Source organism: Pleurodeles waltl, chromosome 5 (genome assembly GCF_031143425.1).
Source record: "Pleurodeles waltl isolate 20211129_DDA chromosome 5, aPleWal1.hap1.20221129, whole genome shotgun sequence".
Taxonomy (NCBI): Eukaryota; Metazoa; Chordata; class Amphibia; order Caudata; family Salamandridae; genus Pleurodeles; species Pleurodeles waltl.
The window spans coordinates 613,818,816-613,845,443 of record NC_090444.1 but is presented as its reverse complement, the minus strand read 5'-3'; the positions used below and the strand labels follow the sequence as shown (position 1 = coordinate 613,845,443).

Genomic DNA, 26,628 nt, shown 5'->3' with positions numbered 1-26,628 from the left:
AGACCATGTGCATGGCACATACCCTTCCCAAGGTTACCAATGGAAACAGAGGGACGTCCGTGATGCCTGCATTTTCCCTCACATAAGGATCATCGATCTTAAACACCTGACTGCTTTAAACTCTCCCAGTTATCCGTTAGAGGATACCCTGTTCTACGAAACCTTGAGGCTCAAGGCAAACTCTTTTGTGCATAAGAAACTTATGAATAACCTACTTGATGCCTTGAAGGCTATGAGGGGGTTGTTGGAGGAAGTCCTTGGGAAGCTCTCCTATGACGAGTGGACAGGGGTGCTCCTGGGTACAGGGAGGTAGCGATAGGAGCCGAATTCCACTTTATTCCCTTAAATATCTTTCATGGAGAGTATTGTACTAGAGTGTTGATGCAGAAGATTGGTAGAGCGGACACTGAGGTTTGCCTCTGGGGATGTGGCCAATGGGGTACATTGCTGCAAACTCTTTGGGAGTGCCCTGTACTGCAGCTGTATTAGTTGGGGGTGATGGGGGTTCTAGTGGAAGGTGCAGGGATAGCACTGTCCCCGGGTGAGAAACTCTGTGTTCTGGGAATATGGGAAACCAGGCAGGCTCCAGATACCAACGTTTATTTTGCAACTTCGGTATGGTAGTAGCCTGGTGGAATATCACACAGATGTGGGTATCACCAATAGTATCCCAGAAACAGCAATGTTATAAGTACACGGACTGGTGCATAGGGGCCAAGCGGTGCATATAGGTGGCTGAGAAGCTGCCCACATAAAGATGAGATGTGGGGCTCATGGAAGAATTTTGGGAGGTTCCTGTGAGCCTGACTACATGTGGCTGTCTCTTGGTGACCTGACGTGGCCTGGTTGAATACTTGTCTAGCTTAGCATGGCGGTTACTGCATTGCTAGCTTTCTGCTCTTCAACTGAGTACTGTTGAGGTAACTTGGGAGTTTCTTCTGCAATGTTGCGCACCAGGTGAGGATGTTATAGCTAGGTTGCAGAAGCTTCCTGAAAGACCGAAACCCTCCATTGTGCCTTTCCACCCTACAAGAGCTCATACACGTTTTGCCTCATCCAGCTACCTGCATGGATGCTCAGCAAATTTGGCTTAGAGGTTAAGAAAATGAGCATGCATGTTTTAATGTTAGCACCTTCGGAATGTTTTTCAATTGCATACGGCTTGTGATTCTGAATTGTGAGCCGAGGCAAAATAAAAACATGGCACTGATTTTTGGAGTTGCGTTAAGTGTGAAGTCAAAATACTTCTTGTGACATTGTGTCATGTTTATTTTATCTGTGTGAGTTTTCTAGGGAAAATACTTTTCTTACCTGAATTATAAGAAAACAAGAAATGAATGTTCCTGCCTCTAAACTGCCATACAAGCTAATATTTGATTTCTTAGAAACTGGTAGATATTTAGGATACCTTTAGATGGTTTTACCCACCCTAAATAAATTTTATCATATAATCAAGCAATAAATTGTACAGTGTTCTGAAGTAAACTGCAACGCAAATGTGAGGGCTCCAACAACATCAGAAAATCAACACAAAGGTAGCAGATTGACATAGTGCTTTATTTAAGCTGTCTGTACGAAGGAAAATAATGTGCATCCCTATCATATACGTGTAAAAATACTAAGGATGTACAGTGTACAAAAACAGTTTATTGTAGTTATTTATTTCACATCCTTTTGGGTCATGTACTTAAGGAAGTCAACAGTTTAAGTCTGACCAACAGTACTCTTAATACAGTTTATTGGGTTCTCAAGTCGTGTCTGCTGAATCGTATCACTAGATCCTGCACAAATCTAATGAAAGAACTAGCAAAGACAAGAAATGTCACAAACAAAACTACAGGGAGGTAATCTGATTACCAATTTAGACGTTGTCGCTTTTCATTTAAATAAATACTTTACAATTCATGCTTGCCTGTAATGCACGACCAGGAGCAAGATAAGGAAATTCTACTGTAGACAGTACAAACAGTAGCAGCAAAGTGTGTACATTGAGGTGTAGAATATATAGACCCTGCAGTTGGTAAGGAAATTCCTTACTTAGTACTCTAGGAGAAGCACATGGCCCCTTGCAAGAACAGTCAGCTTTAAGAAGTCACAACGATAGTGGAAAAACACGTGGAAAACAATATTGGATAAATGCTTTTTAAGCAAGAGGAATGTGTTGGAAGATGGATTTGTGTGGGAAGCAAAGCAGTGTTCAAAACCTGCCAAATCCAAACAGGAGCGGTCTATTTCGTCAAAGACGGCTGCAGTAGAGAATACATTGTAGAGTGGAGTACAAGCTGGGTCCAAAATGGGGTTCACATAGTCTGAAATCTCCTAGGCATTAAAAACCCATGGACTGTGCCACCATTCCATGCAGAGGCGGGACAAAGTTCTGGGTGAAAAGAATACAAGGTGGGTCAATATGTTCAAAAGAGTTGAAAAAAAATCGATTCACATTAAGTTTTCTTTCCTTCATTCCTCATGGGCACCAAAAGAAACAGAGTACCCAAGGGCCAAGCACAGACTGGACAAAGTTAGTTAAGGATACTACTAAGCGTGAGCACATTTTTAAATCATACACCCCTTCCAAAACTACAGTCTTAGTGGCTTTAATATGTTTGGAGGTTGTGCAATATTTTTGTAAACTATATTTCCAACGTAAAATGTTTTTTTTTTTTTTTGCAAAACCTACAATATGTTCCGAGGTGCATACTCAAATTCCATTTTCACCAGAAAACCATTTCCCAAACTGTATGTGCGCTACAGCAGGACAACCGAATGAATGGATTACCATTTATGATAGAGATTATTAATATTTCATCTTTACAAGAATGAGCGATTTTCATTGTCTACACTCCTAGCACGTTAAAATGTATAAAAATGGTTTCTAGTCTTCCTTTGTTTGATCTAGCTGCCCTTCCAAAAATACCATTTATGACAAACGTCACACGCCTCTATATGCCACCAGTACATTTCTATGCCCACTTTCTAGTATCTTGCGGTTCAACATCTCCAGAATACAAACAGTATCTTGTGTCCCTATTAGAACACTCCATCTCACACAACTTACTCGCACATTGAAATACTTACATTTCACATTACTGGAATGGATGTGTTATTGGTAGAAAAACATTTCCCACAGCTGCTCCCGGGAACCTCAGACCATGATGCACCCTCAGAAATAGCAAGTGTAGGCTCCCAGCGCATCTACACACTGTTGGAGGAACAATCTAAACATGTATGGAATAAGTTAGGGAAAAGAGGTTCATTTCGCTCTTACCAATGTTACCAGTGAAAAACAACTTGTATGAGGAGAAAAAGACAACAAATGGAAATATTTGTATCATGTTTGTTCAAAGCAGTGATCTTCTAAGTTATTGGGTACCATGGTAATAAAAACACTAGATATCCTGACTAGATTTCCTAAGTCACTTAAGTTCCCAACCTCTTGGTTTTGTGCACAAATACCCTGAAGATGGTCACAAATTATGCATCCACATATCTGTACAGTGCTTCAAGTAAAGTGCGTCGATTAAACTGTGTCCTTCTGGTCTCCAGAGGTTTATAAGTTGCTTTTGTCGTTCACATCAGATGAATATCATACAAAATTGAGTGGAAACAGTTTACAGAACTTCCATTTGGACAGTGTGTAGATAAGTGCTATTGTATTTTTGTATGTCACTAAGTGTTTGATGGGACAAGGAATTGGTTAAATCTCTGGATCTGGGTTGCTCCCATCAATTGATACCCAGTTCCAAGCAACGCGTCCGTCTTCAGAGCTGTAATTCCTGGGAGAAAAAAGTGCAATCGTCTTGAGGATGCCAGCTTGTACGTGTGCTCTACAGGAAAAATCATAATGCTATAAGCCTCTTTTATGAACTTTGTAGCAGCGTTTGCAAACTTGTCGCATACAATCCTTATCACTAAAAATAAATACTACTGCGGTAATGTAAAAAAAAAAAAAGGAACATTCATAGTTTAACACCAAAATAATGCTAATTCACACACACCAGAAAAAAAAAGGCAAACACCCGTTTACCTTGGTGCACACATTTTGGTGAAAAGCAGTTACATCATTATGTCTGTCTACATTCTTTAGCCATCAGAGGTGGTAATGTAGATCAAGAAAAACAAAGTTCCAAAAGCATTAAAAAAAAAAACATTTATGGTGCAAATCATATAAGACCCTTAAAAATGTTTTTTTTTTAAATCAACTATGTCGCACTTGTGCCTTCAATTCTTGCTTTAAATATATTCAAAGCTGTAGGACTGCACGTGACATCTGGAAGTTTAAGTTATTCGGTTGACTGGCCAGCAACTTGTCTTAGAATTCGTCTGTAGTTTGACAGAATACAAAAAATATATATTGTTTGTATCAACAGTAAGAAGTCATTTTGTGGAGAAAGCGAGGTCAGCCAGATGTTAATTACATAAAATGATATGTCAAACACAAAGCCTCGCATTGTACATCTCCGCCTATCAAAAACAACTTGCTCTCACCAGCACAGACAATAGCTGGTCACCATTATTGGTATGTCTAGATTAAACGAAAAGGGTACTTGGTTTTCATGGCATGAGGCAATGCCCCTTTGGACATGTTTGTGTTTTAGCCTCCACCGAGTGATCATAAGAGAAGGGTGGGGAGAGGGTCAGTAAACGACTCTGTGCACACGTACGTTAGAAAATTCAAGTCCTTGTTCTCGGAGGTCGGACAATGACTTCTTGAAATTCTCCTTTGCTGCAGCAGTAAGAAGCAACGCCTGGAAGAGGCAGACTGATATCAAATGCCATGCAAAAAATGATGACATAATGTGGAAGGGTTGAAAATCCTTGTTCCTTTAGGAATGACCTCTGGAAAGTGCCTCTGCTGACTTCAATAGTACAGTTCTTATGGTGCTGTTGAGAAATGACTACCAGTGATAAACCTGATGTGGAAGTTGAAGCAGCTGAAAGGAAGAAGCTCATTCTCGGCCACTCGCGGAGTAGGAGAACTGAGGGAAGTGCGGCCGCCTCTCATTGTCCATGCAGTCCATACCATCCTCATCAACTAGGGAAATAAAGGACATTTCATTAAACATTTTAAGGTCATTATCCCTTAGAATTCTAAGTCACAATATTTGTTTATTGTCTCTAACACAAGAAAGTTTCTTGATAGTTATACACTAAAAGATTTGAATAATGGTTCCCAAAGGTACTCAGAAAGTAACAATTCAACCCCCTTCTATTGGACAGCTAACCTGGGTCTTAACATAACTAACCGCTTGGAGAATTGGAACAATGCCAACTGGTCTTGACTGCAGGATGTTTCAGAGGACCTCTGGCACTGAAGACCTGCCACTGTTCATTTCCGAGCTGGGATGAATCAATGTTGTTAAAATGAACACCCTATCTATCCTATGTTGCTTTATCGGTTTCAATCTCTCTCAACATCCTTCCCCCACGGCAATTTATATGCAGGAAGCTCAGTATCTCAGTCAATCTCTTGATGACCCATATGGAAAAGGATGGACTAGCGTCCTGACTCTTGTTGGATATATTGGGCATGGCATCTGCGGTTTATAACAGAGTGGATGGTGAGATAAAGGGAAAATATTATTACTGATTGGGCCGTGACAAGCTGACCGTTAGTGGACTTGCCCTGGCTGAAGCGATAGCACAGACCCCAAAACCTCTATGCGACAAAAAACATTCTCAAAGTCTGTGATCATACTGAGGTCCAACTAGAGCCACAGCTTTTCGCTCAGCCATACTTAACCCAGACTTCTCTCCAGCAGTAAATGCAGTGCCTTTTCTGGAGTGGGAAGTAGGGGAGTGTAGAGTGCTAAGCGGTCTTTTCAATCAAGGGACTATTAAGCCCTTTAAGTAGTGTAGACAAGAATGTTGCATCCCCAATGAGACCTGGCTTCAACAAAAAGTACAGCTGTGGCACTGGGCACTATATTCTCCAAAAGCAATAGCAGCCTCTCGCTCACTTACACCCCTTAATAAGCTGGTCCATCATTTCTAAGAGACCAAGGGCCATATATCTCGGGTCATACCAAAATATCCACAACAGCAAACCTACCAGAGAATTTGCCTTAGTGTATAGCTGGGACTCAGACACTGAGACAGTAACTACTCAACCAATGGAAAAGACTGCAGTGAATCTTCAGGATTTCCTGCCACAAAGACAGTCTGCTTTCAAACAAATGTACCAGTGGTAGTACTTAAGCAACTTAACTGCATATTCTTTTCCCTCCCTGACACACTTACACTGTGATCAGGTGTCTAGACCAAATATACACATACTGTGGTCCTGCGTAATGATGCAGACCTCCTGGAAACAAATCATGAAACATATAAAAGGAGCCCTATCCCAGCCAAGCCTGGAATAACGCTACTGGGCTGGAGGCCCAACACCCTAGATGGTACGACAACAGTAGAATAGATCTTGATAAAACACATGATGGGCGGTCAAACAGCTTATTGCCCTACAATCGAAAAAAAGGATTCCACTCCCTTGGTGCCCTGGTGTTATGTAAGCTATGGCACACTATCACAATTGAAAAAAATAATTTACACCATAACTTATTCTCAAAAGAGATTCATGGGAAAATGGAAACCACTGTCTGACCACTTCTCCAAAATGGAAAACAAATGCTTTGAGACCCCTAGATTACGGGGTTTACCTGAGCACCTACCGAAACTGGGATTAGAGGGGAATGCCGAAAGACCAATAATACTACGCCATCTCCTGTCTGGTGCTTCCCTGTGCTCCTTAACTCGACATCGGGCTAACACTATATATTAACAAGATGGCACCCACACATCGCTCTGCAAGGCATAGGCAGTACTCTCTCTACTCTCTCTTCTTAGATTGTGATAGCTTGGGAGGAGCAGGGAAGGAGAATTAAATGCTTTTTTGCCTTCCTAACTGAGGATGTGCCAATCACAAAGACATTGTCCTATCACTAATCAGTAAAGACTTACAAATTGTGGATGACAAGTTATGCTACAACAAGTGGGGAGAGAGCAGGCCAAGGTAGCGGAAAAATTAATGCAGTAAATATTAGTGCAAAAGGATCTCTGCTTATGCACTTTTTCTCCTTGATGTGTACTATCAGCCTGTTCTGCACTGTTTCCAGCTATATTTTCTCTTAGGCACTGAGGAGTTTGTTATACACCCAACACTGTCCTTGCTTTCTTTCTTGATCCTACACTCTTTTCTGTTCCACACTTCCTTGTCTGCGCTCTTTCCTTGATCCACACTGCCATGCGTTCTCCCTCTGAAGTGTTAAATCTTCAAGTTTCACATTTCGAACCTGCCAATATATCTTTCCCCATCTGGCTTGCCCTTAGTCCTACAATCTGCCTCCAAACAAGCTCACACCCCCACGTTCAATCATTCCACATCCTACCTTCTTTCACTGCACGTTTCACTCTCCCTCTGTCCTGCTACGACTCACTCCCCCCGATTTCTCTTCTGGTACCAATCTTGCTCATGACCCTACTGCCAGTGTTCCTCTACTGTGTTAAGTTAAAGGGAGAGGGGAGGAAGTGGGGTTTTCTGCTCTAGAGGAACATCAGCTCAGAGGGGAATTAGCCAGAGGAACAGCAGATACCAGAGGCAGTGTGGTGATGAGAGGATGACAGAGGGGCAATTTTGGGTTTGTGGTGCACTCCATGATCAAGTCTGCTTGGGTAGTACAGTGATGTCAATGCAAGGCTTCAATTGTTCCTATGCTTTCCACTATGTTAGGACTGCAGAGCTCTCACATTATGACTGAGATACAATACAAAAGTGGGAAACAGCCCTTGCTCAAGAAATAAATTATATATCTTTTATCACTACACCGCCAACTTATGTCAACGTGCCAAGGCAATGAGGATGCTGTGCCCTTGTTTGTTTCTGAAAGTATTTGAATGCATTTAACAAATAAATGGACGTGTGCAAAACAAATGGCATCAGTCATATTACTTGCTTGAAAAATGTTTTTGGAAGAACTAAACAGAGTAGACAAAAGTAGTGAAAAAATACTTAAGGATCTCAGTGCAGAAAAATGGAATCTGACTAATCCCCCGCCCCGCATGGCTATTTCAGATTAAGTTAATCGTACCATGCTTCCCATAATTTATGTTCTTTTAGGGGCATCCCCACATCTCACACATGGGGCTCTCTATCCACAGCCACTCAGAGAGGAGGGTTGCTGGCTCTCCATATCAGTCCCAGACAGCGATTTCCACCTAGGCCACCAACTACATGTGGCAAGGCTAACGTGGAAGAGGGCTTGCGTCACCAACCCATGACACGGAACTTAGGGCCAGATGTATGAATCTGGCCCATTGCGATTCGGTAATTGCGATTTTTAAGAAATCGCAATTACCGACTCGCAAAGGGCCATGTATCACATTTGCGAGTCGGTAATTGCGATTTCTTAAAAATCGCAAATGCAATTACCGAATCGCAAATTGCGATACTGGCCCCATTCGCAGCTATGGGCCTGTTGGCCCATAGCTGCAAATTTTTTGCATTTCCTAAATTGCAATTTCTGAAACAGAAATCGCAATTTGGGAAATGCAAAGGGCCAGGGTGCTGGGGGCCTAAGGCCCCCTCTCCTGCACCCCAATTTTTTTTTTTTGCACATGTAAAGTACACACATGCCAAAAGGGCATGTGTGCTTTACATATTTAATAAAAAAATGCAGTTGTACTGCATTTTTAAATTTTGCACCAGGTTACCACCTGGTTGCAGGTCATGGTATTTTGCAAGTGCACAATACCATTCTGCGAAAAATCGCAATTTGCGTTTTTTTGCAGAATTGCTTTGCGACCTGGATTTTGCGAATCGCAAATTGCGATTCGCAAAATCCTGGTCGCAAAGCAGAAAATCGCAATTTTTGCAATTTTCAGTTTTTGGTCTGCGAATGCAGTTGATGCATTGCAGACCCCGATTTTGCACTCGCAAACGGCCGATTTCGCTGTTTGCAAGTGCAAAATCAGATGATACATCTGGCCCTTAAACACTTCATGAATGTCTGGAAAGGACCAGGTCTTGTGGAAAAAGGAGCCATTCTCAAAGTGGCATTGCAAACATATAGTGAAGAATTGCCTACCTGTTTTCCACAACCTCTCCTGATATTAATATATGCTATTCAGGTATTTAAGATGAATTAGAAAATAGTGGATGAGGATGGGCATCTCTCTGGGTGAAATTAAGGCGTCCCTCCAGTGTTCCTCTAATAATTCACAAACATATGCCTCAGACTAGGCTGGGGCGTCTCTGGGAGTCATTGACTAAGGACTTATAAAGTTGAAAGTTCTTGTTTGTCCTCAAGATCCCAGGCGTTAAGTACAGCTCCTAGAGGATTAAAGTCTGCACTTTTGTCTAAGTTTTTCAGGTAGAGGTACAGAAACTGTCTCAATTGTAAATGGTGAAAAGATTCAGACAGTATGACTGTAGTCCCATTTGACTGCACCTAGGGATGCTCGCCAGACTTCTATTACCACACTGGTGACAGGGGATGCCTGTGACTTAAGACCACCCGCCGCCAACAATAGATAGAATGTAAAGGTGAGAAGTTGCCAAATGCCCAAAGTTCTGTAGCATACGATGGCTCACCACAAAAAAGCCACTCATTTATGACCAACAGATGAGAGGCCAGTAGTAGAAGATATATCTGTCATTTCGAGGCTGAAGTCATATGGGAATTTAACATTTTCAGCCATGACAACACGTGGGGTCTTTCCATCCCAAAGAAAGGAGCAAGTTAATTCTCTAGAAAAGTATTAGGGAATGTGGAACAGGCACTTCTGGAGAGAGCATGACATATTTGTTAAGGAAATAATGTTGTGATTGTGACATACCCTAAGAGTGATAAACAAAGGTGACACCATGGAGAGAAGTCTCTATGTAGTAACTAAATAAGAGGTGGGATGTTGGTAAACCAGCATCACACTGGAGAGCTCAAGACGTAGAACCACCACATAAGTAAAACCGTCCAGTTCTACGTATAGGCCGCAAGCTCAAATTGTCTCTTGAGCCGATCCCTGTACAGTGTAAGTAACATATTTAGACCTGTTCACACCTTAGACCTGAAATTTGACCGAATTAATCAAGGATGTCTCTTTGTGGCCCAACATACATGACTGACCAAGGAAAACGAGTTAATCGGAATATAGGGGTACACAATCATTTAATTCTTCTGACTTGCAAAAACCTCAAAGTAGTCCGTCCATAACCCAGGTTGGAGAGTATCCTGCCTAATCCTCATCTCAATTGAAAAGGCACTTGACACACACTCCACTCACATGCCAAGCGCATTTATGATTGGAAGTGGGGCCAACACCAAATCTAAACAGAAATGTAAACAGATACTCCCAGCTGACCAAGGCAAAAGCTTTTTCGTAGTCTACCAGTAGGAAAGACAGAGCCTATTATGGTGCTAGAACTCATGAATTGCGAATGTTTCTAGAAGATCTACCAGGCACAAAACTGCTTTGGTCTCTCTGAACCAAGAGAAGTTTTGTTTCTACATTAATTAGGGTATAAGGTCTATATGATGACCATTGTTTGGCTAGTTTCCATGGTTTTACGAGGACAGTGATAACTATCTCTATCAGACTGGGTGGAAAAAATACATCTGCAGCTGCCACAACAAATCTGTTGGTTAGATGAGAAACAGTAGAACAAGCTCCACCGTGAGGCCACTGGGGTTTGCTGGGTGAAATTTGGGAAATAACTCTCTGTACCTCTTTCTTTGAGATTTCTCAACCTAAGTGCTCCACATCCATTTGGGACAAAAGCGGGACAGCTTCGGTGTCTATAATGAGCCTAGTTCCCCACTGGCAAAAGTTTGATTCTAGATACATAAATAAGTACAAAGGTGTAAAACACCCCTTGTATTTACACCAGGAGTTCTTCTGAGGCACCGGGATCTCCTTCACGTGCATTGAAAGATTATCCCAACTAGTTATCAAGTAGAGAAGCTTTTCTTCCTTATCTCCCTGTTCATTTATAGCACTGTGTGAGATGAACCACAGTTTCCTAGCCCCTTTCATCCAAGATTGTTCAGAGTTCCTTCCATGGCAACTAGAATCTCATTATCCCTGGCGTGCAGTTCCAGTTTTAGGAGATATATTTAAAGAAGGGGCAGAGCTTGTTTTTTGTGTGTGTTTTTTAACCAGGAGATATAACCTACTGCGTGGATGTAGAGAGCAGGCTTAAAAGCCTCACAGTGGGTAACCAGCAACTCAACTGAGTCCACACTATCTGAGATCTATCTCATTTATGTCCCTAAATATAAGAAAATGAGACAAGAAGGCTAGGCCTTTGTAGTAAGAGCTGCTCAACTTTGGAGCCAGCTTCCCATCCATCTCTTATTTTAGGAAGGACTTGAAAACTTGGCTGTTCCCTCTGTAAGTCCTTAATTAACCCCACTATTTATGCAGCAATCTATTCTTTCTAGTATTCCTGGCTCTCTGCGCTGTGATACCCGATGGGTGATAAGTGCGCTTTATAAATATAAACCCAAATAAAAGTATCACGTGGAAAGGAAACTAAAAAGTAGTTACACCTTGAGAAGGTTTTGTGGGCTTTTGAATGAAGGATTTGGCCCTGGTTGAGCCATGAAGGGCATTTGCCCGGCATCCATCAGGCCCATGGACTTGGTGAAGTTGAAAAGTAGGGAACAGACGGCAAAGTTGGTTAGGCAAGGATATGTCTGTTTGATTCATACTCCATGATCCCACAGAAGTCTCCCTCAATCAAAACAGTCCCTCAGCTTAAAAAAGGGCGGCACTCAGAGTGGCAAGGAAAGAGGACATGACGGGAAGAATAGCATAGGCATTTACGACTTGTAATAGTGTGACCCAACAATGTACCTCCTAAGCAGGCCCCTACAGATCTGCTGGACATGAAAAAGGAGAGTTGTTCCGCAGCAGGAAAGCATCTCCCCGGGAACCACAAGTAGAGCTAGCATGAAGCATATTGGTGAAACCATATCTACCTTGGAGAGGACAATGAGGTGCTAAAAGATAATTTTGTTGAGTGACTGAGTGACAGTTAACAGCTTTCAGCACCGCTCCCCTCTTCAACTTCCCCGTCAGGTCACTGAGGTTCTAGGATAGAACCCTGAGCAATGGAATATCTGAGGTCCCTATTTGGTTGACCATTTAAAGGGAAAATGCAGGATAACAGTCCAAAAGAGTGAACTGTGGCTAAGCTGTCAAAGCCAGAAGCCCAACAGATGTTGTCTGATGTCTTTGGTACCAATGACAACTATAACCGATAACATGGAGCCTAAATGTTACCAACACCCTATTCATCCACTGTGAAGCACCTTTCACTCTTACCTTAAGTGCATTGAGAAATTGTGTACAAGGCTAAAATATATTTGTAAAATAACAAATGTTAAATGGTAGTCTACCAAAGAGGAAGCCCAGTTCCCCTGTTGTATAACCTAGTTGAACTGTCAAACTAAAGAACAATTGAGAGAATCGTGCCCTCCGGCACCAGAAAAGCATTGTGGCTCCCACGTCTACCACCTGAGCCTCCCTGTCCTGTACAGCAGGATTTTGTGCAAACAGGTTGCAGTTTTGAATTGCAGGGAACATGATCTCCAAGTTCTGCAGCACAGAATGATGCAGGATTATCAGACACCACGAGATTCACTAACTTTGTTCCATCATCATGACTGCCTCAAACATCAAATTATTCTGCATCGTTCCATCCTTCATATTACTCAACTATCACAACGTTATCACATTATCAGTTTCTATACTTCATTATCAGCATTACTGTCTAATTTCAGAAAACGTTTTACTCCCTCCTGTGATCTAAGATATAAATACAAAGAAACAATGTTGAGGAACTATCAAATTTCACAACATATAGATTTCAGAACATGATGCACCAATGAAGCACCTAATTCAGATGTGGGAAATGATCTACCTTTGCCTCACACTGCTGCCAGTACCATGGTATAATGACCTCACGTCAGTGAAGGAGGCTTATGATGTGAGTGCTTTGGGGACAGAGTTCCATAGTTAAAGATGGCAGATGTTTTTCCACCAAGTGAGATCTGTGTGTAGCAAAAAAGACAAAAATAGTCCTGAAATGTAGGCACATGATGGCATTTGGTTAATAATCTCACAATGCCACTTCATTCAATAATGAAACTCAAAAAACCTAATTCACACGTCTTGATGCACATGAACGAAGCTAATTTACTTATGCAGGTGGGTCATGGAAATTGGACTGCTTTCATTGGAAAAATCATAATAGGTGAGGCACGGTTTAGCGAAGTTCTGAGCTCACAAGCATGCCAATATGATTTCCATTAGTAGATTCTCTTACACCGATCTCTGGAGAAGGGTCTGCTGCCACTGACTGAGCAGATTATGCAGATTTCGGAATTCAAACCATTGAACAATCACTAAATGAAACTGCCTTCTCAAAAATGTCATATAAATGAATTGCCAGTAAAAGTTTGAAAGAGAACCCAGTAGATATCAATAAAACTAAATTACAATTTGCAAGCAGGACACATTTGGACAGGACCACACCAAATGGAAGCCAAGAGTTCCAGTTAGTATGCACACTGATGTTGAGGCCCTAAAAGGACCAGTGAAATTAATATTAACATGCTCTGATCATTTCGCGTTTTGTAGCTGTTTCACAGAGGTTAGCTGCAATCTTAGAGGATTCAGGAACATTTCTGGTAATTAAATTTACAAGGAAGATCTGGTGTATTTATATTAATTTCAGACGTTTTCTGAATAGAAATCAGATGCTGGGAGATGTAACTTTTCAGAAGAGTCTGTAGTTATGGCTGCAGGGGGCAACAAAGAAGGGACATCAAGACTCTTGTTAGTCAGTGGCAAAAGCAGCTTGACAATTGTTTCCTCTCTAGACTCCCCATGCCAAAATGGAAATAATCTTGAACTAAGAATGCAGACTAGGTGTTTGAGACTCCAGAGGATGGGTCCAGGCTTTAACAAATACAATAACAGCGCCCACTTCCCTATAATCCAGTTTGGAGGCTCTAGAACGACGGGAGGTCTTTTAAAAAAATCATAATGAGGATCTGAAGATAATGAAAAGAAATGCAACAATAGAGAGGACAGACAGAGATCATGCTAATTATAATGCCTCTATTTTCAATGTCTTCTAAGTTAGTAATTCAGTATAGAATGTAGGTGATAGCCCTCGTAAAATATGTACATTGGCTTATAGATGGTGGCAACAAGTTAGATAAACAAAGTAAATGCACTTTAAGCAGATTCCAATGCAAGCCACACATCTGAATGACATTGAGCTAACACGCCACTTGCCAGAAACTAATTAACAACACGAAAAGCAGAATAAGTAATGAATATGCGTAGAGTGAATAGATGTCTTTCAATGTATGAAAAGAAAATATAGATCTTGCCAACTAGAAGAAAGTTGAGTGTACAGTACCCTACTGTCAGTAAGAGGTGCCACTTTTAAAGTAAACAATTTACATCAAAGTTGCAGAAACACTGAAGTATATCTGCATGTACAAGAAAGGGGAAGTGGCCTTTCCCTGCATCAAGATCACAACGAACAGTGACATTTTGAGTTCTCTCAAATGCTTTCTGCCTACAGAAAGTGTGCGTGCTAAGTAACGCATCCAAGGGCAACATATAGTTGTGGCCTTTGGGAAACGCAAGACTAAAAAATGTTTTTAATTTTAAAGCTCTTGTCCACTGAGTTTGACTCTTGTCGGAAAGAAATGTAATTAAATCCAAAGATTGTTAATTGAGGTTAGTTTGGTGTTCTTGTATCAAGATCCAATGCGTGATTACAGAGAATGTAAATTCACTCAGAATCATCCAGTGGTGCTTGTTAGAGGCTTCTTTATAATAGTAGCAAACAGCCACGAGTTCAGCAATGTTGCCTTGCCGATTTAATTTTAAAAAATGCTTGCTGTGTGGGCAGTGCGGACCTAGAAGGTGACTTTATCACCTTGTTTTAAACACCAGTGCGTGAGCTTTTAATGCCAAACAGTGAGCCGAAGAAATAGACAGATTCAGACCTACCGTGGGAGGAAAGGGGCAGAGTTTCAGACGTTGTACCCACATTTTACCGATGGAGCATCAAGAAGGGTGAGAAATACAGTTAAAGGCAATGGTATGTCTAGCAATGAACAGAAAATATGGAGGTCATAAAAACAGAGAAAGACACCTGCAAAAAATATGAGTAATTCAGTCAAAAGTGGAATACTTTCCCAAAGATGAGCGAATGTTTTGGAAGCAAACCCACACAGGAGCAGAATAAAATTCATACAGGAGCCGATGAATCAATATGTAAAAGCTGAGTGATGCAACTCTTTGATGTCTAAACCTAACAGTGTTCATCCTCAAAATCTTGATTTGTACAAGACCACTATTAGTCTGGGATTCACGCACATTACCACTGATCCCTTCTAAATTCAGCCGCTGCTAGTGAGTTGAAAAGCATAAAAAGCACATAAAAGTAACACCGCTATGAGGGAGCACTGACATGATCATGTTATCATCCAGCCAAGAGCATGGCCGCCAGGCAGTCGACAGGAAAGCAGTGCAAGGCCATATGACATTACGTCATCAACCGAACCAACCAATCAAAAACATTATTCAAGAAAGGGCAATTTAGAGGTGACTGATGATATGCCCTGCCGCCCAGCTACATAATGTGCGCTTTAAAAAAAAAAAAAACTTGTATTAAAAAATCCTTTGAAACAAACTGGGTCTCTTTGCCGCCGGTAGGCGGGTTGTATTTTGAGTGTGCAATTTCCACAGTGCGTGTGTGTGTACTGCGTAATTAAAATTCTCATTTCAATGGGGCACAGAGTTTCCACTTGGAACTTTCCGCCCCTTAGTCTCCATAGTGTTATAACCATTACTCGTTTTGGAAACGCTTTGAAACCTGTGTACCAATAACCTATTTACTGTGTAATATCCTTTAAGGGCCAAGAAAACCTTTCTGGGTGAACATTTGCACTGTATTAAATACACTAAACATAACCTGCACTTGTGCTGTAACTTGCAAATCTAAGTATGCCACAGTTGAGAGTACATCATTTCTTTTCCCCCCATGAATAAGTAATGGCTTAAGAAAACGACGATATGGAAATAAGACGAGCGGGTGTGCAGAGTGGCCACACATTCTTGCACCCACCGTGTTTCTCCTTCAGCAAGGTCCACACTCAGGATCTGGTGGTCCAGGGGATTAATGGACCGGTCATTGTAATCTGTGTTGAGACAGCAGAGTCAGCCCTGACTCACTGGACTTCTTGTAGACAGTGGAAGATTCTTCCCTCATAGGTGTGGATCCAAGACAATGGGTAAGGCACTACGGAGGTCTCAAAGGTGAAAGGTGCACCTAGATCCGCTGCGATTAGCTGGCTGCCTTAAAACAAGTTGGCAAAAAAATGTACTTTCCATTTTTTTGCTGGTGGGAGCTAGTTAACTGGGAAAAGAGGTTGGTGCGGCCCAATTGGGAGGGGCAAGATCTGCTGAAGAAAACCACCTAGTCTTCATGGTCCCTCTGAAGGCATCAATATTGAGGCACTGAAGTGCTCGTGGAGATCAGACCACATTAGACAAACTGATGAAGTGCAATAAACACGTTTTTAGGTGCATAGGAGGAGGAAAGGATTTGAGAAAAACTAGAGGAGACTGCTGAGAAAGAGTTAGAGTGAGAGAGATGGTGAGGACCAGGATTTGATTACAAAGAATATAGAAGAAGTTGTAAAGTTGTGTTTGGGAAAAGCAGAGTCCAGAGTGTCTTTTGTCCAAGTGACCATGACCACTTTTGGAGCAAAGGTGTAAGATACAGAGGGGCCTTCTTCCTGAGTTGGACTCCGAGTTGTAAGAGGTCGGACAGTTCTGACAGAGAATTGTGAAGGCCTTTTTGATACTAGAAGAGAAAGCAGGAATCCTTTAAAATGTCTGCACAGCAGCTAAGGTCTATGTTTTGGGGTTCCCTTTCCCTTCACGCTGAACAAGATATGATAGAGCTCCTGAGTCCTGTTTTTATGAAGCAACTAATACCTCCAAACTATGCAGCCCACCAGGAACGAGGAAAGGTCATTATTTACATCCATGACTTTCAAGACTGTGTAATCTACAGTCAGTGATACAATCATGGTGAGGTTCATTGACTCCGAAATGTGTAAAACTATTTTGAAACTAGCCGCTTCTATGAAGCAAGTGGTCCAATACAAAAAAAAAACAGCAGTTTCTCCTATTTGCAGACAAGAGTGAGCTGACGCAACACAGAAGATGTCACATGAAGGTAAATCCAGAGAGAATTACAGTATGTGGGGATACTGGTATTACTGTGGAAGCCAGGTGGGTTGCAGTTCCCCCAAGGAACCAAGACCTTCATGTTATCTGATCCAGAAGCAGCAAGGTCTTTCTTAGCACGACTGAAAGGACTCTTGCCTCAAGGCTGGTTGTAGCTGACGTTATGCTGCAGGAGACCTTATGGCTGCAGAAGACTGTACGTGCTGCCTTATGTCCCGATTATGGTGGTAGGTCATGTTATGTGTGCCAGTAGGTGGGGAAGCATATTTGAGTTACCGTTACAGCATTGATATGTGGTGGGACTACCCTGATGTCTTCAACCCCCTTATTTTCTTCTCTATGGAACAATCCCACTAATTTACCCCAATTTGGGGAACTAGCCACTCTCTCCTTATGGTATCGAAGTGACAAGAACACAAACTAATGTGAAATGTATTGCCTATTGCTGAAAGTCAGTAAAGAAAAGTTGATTACATCGAGGACCCGCATGTTGCCTCTCAGCCACTGAAACTTGCAACAATAAACATTACAGAAATACGAGATGGCCTATGTTATGTCTGTATGTATTTCAACTTCTATGTGGATTGGACAGAGTGTTATGCTGCCCAGAGAGTGGCCACGTCCCAACATTTTTCTCAACTCCAGCTTCTGAGGGAGGGCGTGGGGTTAGATTTGGGATGGATGACTGAATTTCTTTTGATATGGGGCACTTTCATTTGACCTACTTTGGAAATACGAATACAGCTTCAAGCTTCAAAGCATCAGTAAATATTGAGCCAGAGCTCCAAATGATCGGGCACATGATGAGACTTGTGTAATAGGAAACCGAACATTGGTGAACATGTGGGCCGAAAATGCCATGTAATCAGATTGACGAGGTATCTTTCATACAAGATGCAAGAGAATCTTGGGCAAGAGCCAACGTTTATATAAAAGGAACTCACTGACAAAAAAAATTCTTTTGAAGTAACAGGATGGTACTTCCTTTAGAATAAGGGTCACAGAATAGATAAGAAACTGCATTCCGCACCCACTGGAGCTTAACAATCTGATCCGTTTATCCATTTTTGTGACTTCCATTACAGTAGTCCATTCTGGATGAATTTTAGTATATGCAAGAGTCCAATATGTGGGATAAGAAACACTGAGGAGCACAATGTATACAAAAAAATAAGATTCACGCTTTCGTAATTTAGGAAGCTTAGATGTGAAGTTGGACCTCGAGGTGCAATGGTAAAAAGGTTAGGCATTCTGGAATGATTAAAGGGAGGAATGTGGGACACTACAGAAGGCAGCCAAAACCTATGGATTGACCCGAGGCACTTTCAAGGAGAATATGGAGTCTTCAGAGATACACAAGGAATCTTAAATAACTAAGACCATGGAAGAGGAGCAGGTGAGCGAGGAGCTTCAGAAGTAAGAGGAGAGGCTTTGGATGAAAGCAAAATACTTTATGTAAAAACGAAAAGCCTTCAGTGTTTACCCATGTGTTGGAAGATGCATTGAAAGGCCAGAAGTCTATAGACGTAAAGCAGAAGTCTGTTCTGGGACGAGGGAAGGCAGTAGGAAAGGGATACTTTGCGCTGAAAAGGTACTTAAAATGTGAGATAAAAGGGTTTTTAACATAATTTACTTAGTTCTTTCAACCAAAGTATCAAAGAGTTAGGGGAAAACAGTTCATCAATATGGAAAAATGTTTTAAAAAACGAATAAATAACCAAAAAGAGTTTTTTAGCCAAAATGTGTCAGGCCAGTAAAGGAGATGTTTTTTGTTACAATGAAGGTAAAGAGATAAAAGGGAAGAAGATTAATTTTAGGTAGAAACAAAAGCTAGAGAGAGAGCATTTCCTAGAGTGACCAGTAAGGAGGAAATGCGATTTATAGACTCCCTGCATGATTAAGGGTACTCTCTGAGGGAAGAGAAATGTGATTACCTTTAGTCAATATAACAATATAGTGTTGGAACACTAATGTAGTAACAGAATGATTTTCTGAATTTTCCAATGTGTTCACTATAGCTTCTCTAGCATGAAATGCACTACTGAAAGCAAGACATGTCATCATCTCAGTTAATTTGCCATTATTAACCTAAATAGTTGCTTTAAATCAGATATAGGCTGGAATTATAAATATACCACTTTTTAAGAGATTTTCAAAAATACACTTCAATAATGCTAATTCATGCAATATCACTGCAGCCAAAAGTGATGTAACACATCTACTGCCACTTTTTTTTTTTGGGGGGGGGGAGGGGAGGTGTTGATTTAGTGGTCTGATGCTACAAACTAAGCCATAGCATAGAAGGAAAGATCTGAGAGACTGTGAATTTTAAAAGTACCGGGGGACCTAGATGCCCATCAGATGTGGAAAGTTTTAGCGGAAAGCCTCAGAGTGAATTGGAAGGTTTTAGAGTCACTTACGTTTAAGATGAGCAAGGAAACTGTGTAGGTTGGCGTAAAGACTTTAGATGTAATCTGTGAACTTTTAGAAGTATCTCTGCAGTCGCTGCTGGAAAGAATCCCCTGCAGTCACCAACCACTACTGTTTTAGTATGCTAGCCCTTTCAACTGAGTTCAAGCAACCAGTTTAGTTATAAAGAGATACTGTGAACCTAAGCCATGTGTGCAATGTGCCACTGAAGACATTGTAAGGGAAGGGATCAGACATAAATGTGACAATTTTGGCAGCAACCATATGGTACATTTTCATGTCTTAATAAAGGTAATGAGCCAGCACTGCCTCCGGTCTTGGTGTATTGACTGAGCTGAACGGGCACACTTTTAGACAACAATCTAAGTAAGTACGATGAAGACCGGAAAGTATAAATAGCAGGAAGCCCTGCAATGACAGTGCCAGGAAGGGTCACTTGCTTCTGTCGCCTGCCTATGCCCGGCATAAGCTGTGAATACATCTTTTCCTTGTTTATATATTAGAAAGGCAACATGTAACACAACATTTGAAGGAAAAATAGTACAATAATCAAGTTCACAGTAATAGTCAATAGATTTTCTTTGTCTTTTAGGTTCTTTTTTTCCTATTCATACTTAAACAAATGTGCATCCAACATGTTTCACCCAATTACGAGCTTCATCAGGGCGTAATATCAACAAAAAGTCAGTTTCATGAAATAATGCAAACAGAATAGGTGTGGTAGATTCGAGCAAAAACAGCAGCTATCTATTCAGAACACTTATAGAGAGTACAGACCCAGAGTAGTCCAATGCCAATCGTTTGTGATGTTATGCAAAAATAGTGCTCACAATGCCTAAATTTGGTGAGTCAAAAGAAATTCTGTAATCCAAGCCATGTTCAGCAATGTATCCGCACCTAGATTCAAAGTGTCGAACACATATTCTGCTTGAACTATTTCATGTAACAGACTTTTTATTGATAACACGCCATGATGAAGCTCATAACAGGCTGAAACACATTGACTGCGCATTTATGGTTTACCTAAAGTAATCTTCCCATAAAAACGTTCTAGGAAGCAGTGGGAAATATTGGTTGATAGTCTAAGGTTGTTAGGAGGAGGCCGGGTACTGTAGACAGAAACACAGGGCGAGTAACAGTTGACTCTAGCAACCGACGTGTGGTCTACCAATGTGTCCAGTGTTCTGGTATCTAAAGCTATAAGATCTCTGTAACGTGAACTGTAGCTCTGCTGTAAGCTTTTGAGATCTGTTTCACTAGAGGGGTAACTCTGTTTAAGGCATCAGATTTGAACAGCGGTCCCCTGCAAGCAGAATCTGAGTCAGATTACATGTTTCATAGTTTACCGGGAATGGTCACAATGGGAGACTGGGTCAATGGAGAGGCACTCTACAATTTAAATATGGCAACGGACATGTCAAATTGCATGCCAGGAAGGTTATTCTAACTTTCTGTAAAGCCTATGTCTATGTAGTTAATGTCTGTGGAAAGCTGCACTGTAAAAATCTCCATTTAGCCCTATGTTTTTTTAAAAACTCTCCACACCAGCGATTGTTCTATTGCCAAAGCATCCTTTGAGACATAAGGGTCGTTCACAAGGGCTCGGTATAATTTGTGGCATGTATTAGTAACACACCTGTTTGAAAATCCACTCCATCAGCACTGCTGCAGCACAGTCCACATTGGAGCAGCGTTGGAAATGTTCAGAGACAAGCCAGGGAAGGCTGAGGCAGACTGGGGTCAATAAGACTTTAGAGCTGAGCAGGAAAACTATGCAAAAGATTTAAGAATGTGTGGATGCAAGAGAGACAAGTCACAGTTACTCAAGCGAATCCGAGAACAGAATGGTTTTGTTGCAGAAAAGTAAAATTGTACAAATCAGCTAAAAGCTGTAGCCATGGGCTGAAGGAATTTAGGGGTGAGCTAGGAAACTTAAACAAGCATTTGCAATTGAATGGGTCTCGCGTTTGCTCGTGTTAGAGTTTATAGCTTGTAAACTCCTAACCGGACTTTTCACTCGTAATGAAACCTATCGTCAAAAGTGTAATTATGTACGCAACCGGAAAAAGTGCAATTAACTGTGTAACAGGGTCGATATTATGTAAAGCGCTCGACTTCTGGCAAGCGAGATTGTACTGGGAAAATAGAGAAAAAGTAGTCCACGAGCCGGACGGAAAACAGCGAGCCTCGCATGTTTTTTGTACTTGGTCGATGCGCTCCAGGAGGGCTATCCACCGGAAAAGGCATGACGTATGCATGCCTTCCAGTAATTAAATCAAGCAGATTCTAACAGGCAAGCCCACGAGCCAATGAAAGACACTGACGTCACGCGTACAGGGCCCCGAGGCCTTTTTAATTCCTAAAGCGTCTTGCTTAGCGAAACACATGCGCAAGTGCACGCGACACAGGCTCAACCCTAAAAAATTTAAATTAAGTGAGTAGGAATTAGTGACGAGCCAGAAGCATTTTTTTTTTAAGTATGCAGTCAAATACAGGGGACCGATTGCCTAGTTGGTAATAGCTTCCAGTAGTGGAGATGCCCCCCAGAGACTGCAAACGCCAAAATATTCAGTAGTGGCCTTTTAACAACCTGTCTATGGCTGATTCATACGTTTAGTAGCATGAAATCGACATCTTCTGTTTTCTCCTACAGTTCAACTGCTTTTCAACTGTATTGGGATTCGCGATAACCCGCAGTCGGACTCATGGAAATCTACCCAGTCATAGATTTCTTATGGGTACTGCTGATCGGCAAGGCAGGTAATCAACAACAGTGAGGGTGCGACAAATCTGAAATAGCACAAACATTTTTTTCTTCACCAGGAAAATATTTTCTTTATAGGTACTTCCCATTATCCCCTTCATACGTGGGGGCATTTGAGTGTTTTTCAGACCTAACTTGCCCACTTACCTTCATCCTTTTTTTATTTTTTTACATTAAATGTATGTTACTTTTAGGGAGATTAACCACTGGAAATTGAAGTGAATACTTTATAATTATGACTTTTTCGGTGTTTACCACCTTCCCAACTCCTGCATGCTTACCCCAAAATGTAGTACTCTCAGCCTCAAGTCACTTCCGTGCGATTAAACACCCCTTTTCTTGTGAAAACGTTCTATTTTCATAGGTCAATCCACAATCCATATGCAAGTGCTCTCAAGCCTCAGTGCTGCACTCTGTACTTACATTTTTCAGGTGGGGTTATTGTAATCGTCTGAGCTGTGAATTCTTCATCAAAATATCTGGTATCCGTCTCTGACGAAACTTGAGGTTTAAAAGGAGGTACGAGCTGCGAAACGAAGATAAAAGGTTTTTTTTTTTTAACATGCATGAACACACATACACAATAGACAAGCCGCCCATCTAGAGCGGCGGTAATTACCCGCACGTTCAAGCTCCAGATGCTGCTCTAATTATTAAATGAAAGATCGTCTTCATGAACTTGTCACATTACAGAGCCGTGGAAGGAGAACACAATTGCACTTTGTTTTCTCCCTCTGGAGACGCCTGTTGCCGAGGGCAGTCAAACAGGCGGAGGTTCCCGCCCAGTTTTGAAGAGACGCCACCTCATTGGACAGCGTTCACCTCGCAATAGGCTGAGCGCGCCACTCACTGCCCTCTGGGTCGTGCTGCTGCTCTGTTGCCGGTTTTGAAAAAGTCAACTAGCTGCAAAAAGCCAGGGACTCTGTGTTCATGATAAAAAAAATGAACAAGTGCAGCACACGGAAACTATTTACCAAACATCTACGGGCATCAGACACACACAAACATTCGATGGGAAAGCAGGTAATCTAGAGGTATTTAATTTACCCAAGCGAATCCGGTATTCCAACAGCAACGGCATAGCACTGGAAAGTAGGTACAGCAAAGAAACCCTCTATAATACAGCCTGCAATTTTCTATAAGAAAATTATATTTTTGGGAATGGACTAATTACGTAAATAATGATGGTGACATCACCTACTCCCGACGAAATCTAGTAGGAAAGACACGGCATTGACACAAAATTACATCACGCATTGTTTTCATCTCAAAACACGGGGCCTCTCAGGAAAGTTAATTTCTCAAAGTAAAAGAATAATTATGTTTTTTGTTTAAGATAAAAATAGAAGATGTGTCGTTATGTTACATTAGAAAAGAATGTAGCAACAATGCATTTTTGAAAAACAGCCCGCAGGGAAAACATGCATACAAGTGCAGTTCCTTTAATTTGTTAAAACCAAACCTTCTGGTAAACTCACATGGACAGTTGCCCAACACCAGACACATGATGACCCAGTTTCCAGTACAGTTAGGTCAGTAAGCGTGCTTGCCGGCTGCCAGGCCGGAGTGAGTTTGCAAATGAATGACGAATGATGCTAAAACAAGTTTCTAAATTGTAGCCGCTCTTCCCACCAAAAGAGCATATAACATCACACTGTAAGGTCACAGGACCTGCCCCAGCCGCGCGACAGCCTTTGGAAGGAGGCCTAATGCGTTGTAGAAAATTCCAGTGAAGAGGGGCTCGATGTGCAGACGACTCAATTTTACTGTCAACTATTCAAGTAATCACGTCAAATAAATTGACAAAAAAACAGAAAGATGGTTACAGAAAGCATGCATTTGTACCCACTTCTCAGCGAGTTGCCATAGCAATCCACTTGGTTTACACTGGAGGTCTGCCCTCTGTGTCTGCAATACCTCGCGGGAGACCAATCAGCGAGAGGGAACCTACTCCCAACATACTTGGGGATTTTTAATAATTTGCAGGCAATCTGAGCATGCTGTTTCTCATATTCTTGTCATTAAAAAAACATGCGTGTGAACATGGGGAATGTGGAGTGGAAAGACGGAGGTGAAGACTCAAAGTGTAGGGGGTCCAAGATGCTTGGCAAGAATTGATGTGCAAACCTGAATCCTCGCAGTTCTGGCCATATGTTCGGCAATTTAAAAACACTGCCTCATCCATGAAGCCAGCATTCAGAACATGCATCAAGAAGGTTTCTGACCTGAAAGGTCATTTTCACGGTGACCCTCCTCCTGTCTGCTCGCCCAAAGCCTTTGACCTAAGCCACACAACTCATTTGCCAACTCCATCTGTTCCTTCCGTTTGCACCAGCTTATTCAGTATGTTTTACATGCTAGTTTGATTTGCCAACCACAAGATTTCAAGATGAATTTTTACAATGTTGCCATATGTAACGATAACACAGGAGACGAAGGGAAAGTGATTACGACGTTTGGCACCAACCTGAGCGCGAAATAAAATCTGCATATCTCGTTGATAATGAAGACTAGCCAACCCAAGAAGTTTGTGAAGGCATCGGCCACATCATGTACATTTTCTGCGTTCTATCACAACCTCATGATTTCAAAGGACCATGCGCACAGAAAGTGTTAGGCTACCTATGATTTTCAAACCCCTTCTCCAAGAGATGGACCTTGCAGACTGGACTGAGAAATGCTTGAATTCTATGTCAGGACCGGAGGCTCAGATTATGCTTCTCTTTCCATGCTTTACTTTTAACAGCAGCCAATGAAAACCATGGAAAACAAAAAACTACATATCCCAATACTTGATATGTCACGTGATGACCATAGAGGAGGAAGCCTATAAAGTGTTGCTTCACACCCAGCCACTCCTCTTTCTTTGCTGCTTCGCAGCTAGTTAAGTGGTTTTTCTCTATTTTCACATGAGGTGTGTGTTAATTTGTTTGTGTCTGGAAGCGGTGTTTCCCTCCCTAAAAGCGACCGCTTGGTTCGCTTTCACTTTGTGGAGTTGGGAGCAGGGGAGCGAGGACTCGCGTATCTCCGTGCAGTCCTCTCTTTATTGCCGGTAAATGTAATTTATTATATATATATATATATATATATATATATATATATATTTAGCGCACTCTCTGCGTAAGCCGCGTCAGAGTCCGTGCAGCTCCTTAATTGCGCGTCTCTGTGCCGCCTCCAGAGCGAGGATTGTTGTGCCCCGAGGGCAGCGTTTTTATCCGCCTCTGAAGCAGACCCACAGGAGAGTTTACTCTGCCCCAGGGGGCCAGATCTCTTCGCGCTCGTGTCCTAAGCGTTTTGTCAGCCGGGCTGAGTTTGGTGTTTACTTTGCCCCGGGGAGCCCATTTAACAAGCGCTCATGTCGGAGTGGCTTGGAAGACTTTGAAGTTGAAGCTTAATTATATAATTACACTCTCGTTTTTTCTTGTAATTTTAAGGTTTTTCCTTGTTTACACACTCATGTCTGGAGCGTTGTTATTTTAAACAAAGAGACAGCTCCCTCCACATCTTAAACAGCAAATTTTGTCTTTTTCTGCCCTGTTTTTTACAACTATTGATACTGCTCCTTTGGAGCTCATCTGAGGTATTACAGTATGGCTGGCTATGAAGACCAAGCCGAAGATTTGTATTATCTGGATGAACCGGCTGGCTCCTTTGATCAAGACTTGGTATATGCGCTTGACGCAGGAGTGCGTCATACTGTTAACCAAGCTTTAGCTCAAGCCATTCAGCCCATTAAACACCATCTCTTGGGTTTTGTGGAACAACAAGGCTGGGTAGCCCCGTCGGGCATCCAACCCATTGGGGAACATTCCCTTCCGGCGAACACCCAGGCTTCGAAGCAGAGTACTAACCCGCATTCTGCGGAATTTGAATCCCTTATCAGAAATATGGCCAGGGAACATGATTATAATTCAGGATCACAAAAGAAAGCTGTAAGTGACCCAGTTTCTTCTTCTTCTGAGCAATCCTCCGAGCATAGAGATGATCCCCCTCGCAAGCGCAAAAAGAAAGTTCATCATCAGGAAGCACCTACCCCTAAGGTTCTGACATTCGAGCCGGAAGACATTGTGCACCCCAGGTCTTCGCTTTGGTTACCAACCCCTGAAGTGGCGGATTATGTGGAATCCCACATTAGACACAGTTTCGATAAGGAGGTCCGC

At 41.9% G+C, this 26,628-nt stretch overlaps 1 protein-coding gene across 1 annotated transcript in view; it reads right to left on the bottom strand.

Moving 5' to 3' along the window:
- Positions 1-1,536: 1,536 nt before the first annotated feature.
- The window catches only part of AKT3 (AKT serine/threonine kinase 3), a 734,901-nt gene continuing 709,809 nt past the window's right edge, over positions 1,537-26,628 (bottom strand). The window contains exons 13-14 of the mRNA XM_069234462.1: positions 22,892-22,994; positions 1,537-5,032 (exon numbers count right to left, since the gene is read on the bottom strand). Of these exons, the coding sequence (XP_069090563.1) occupies positions 4,947-5,032; positions 22,892-22,994 (189 nt within the window). The 3' untranslated portion in view covers positions 1,537-4,946. The remainder of the gene's footprint in view (positions 5,033-22,891; positions 22,995-26,628) is intronic.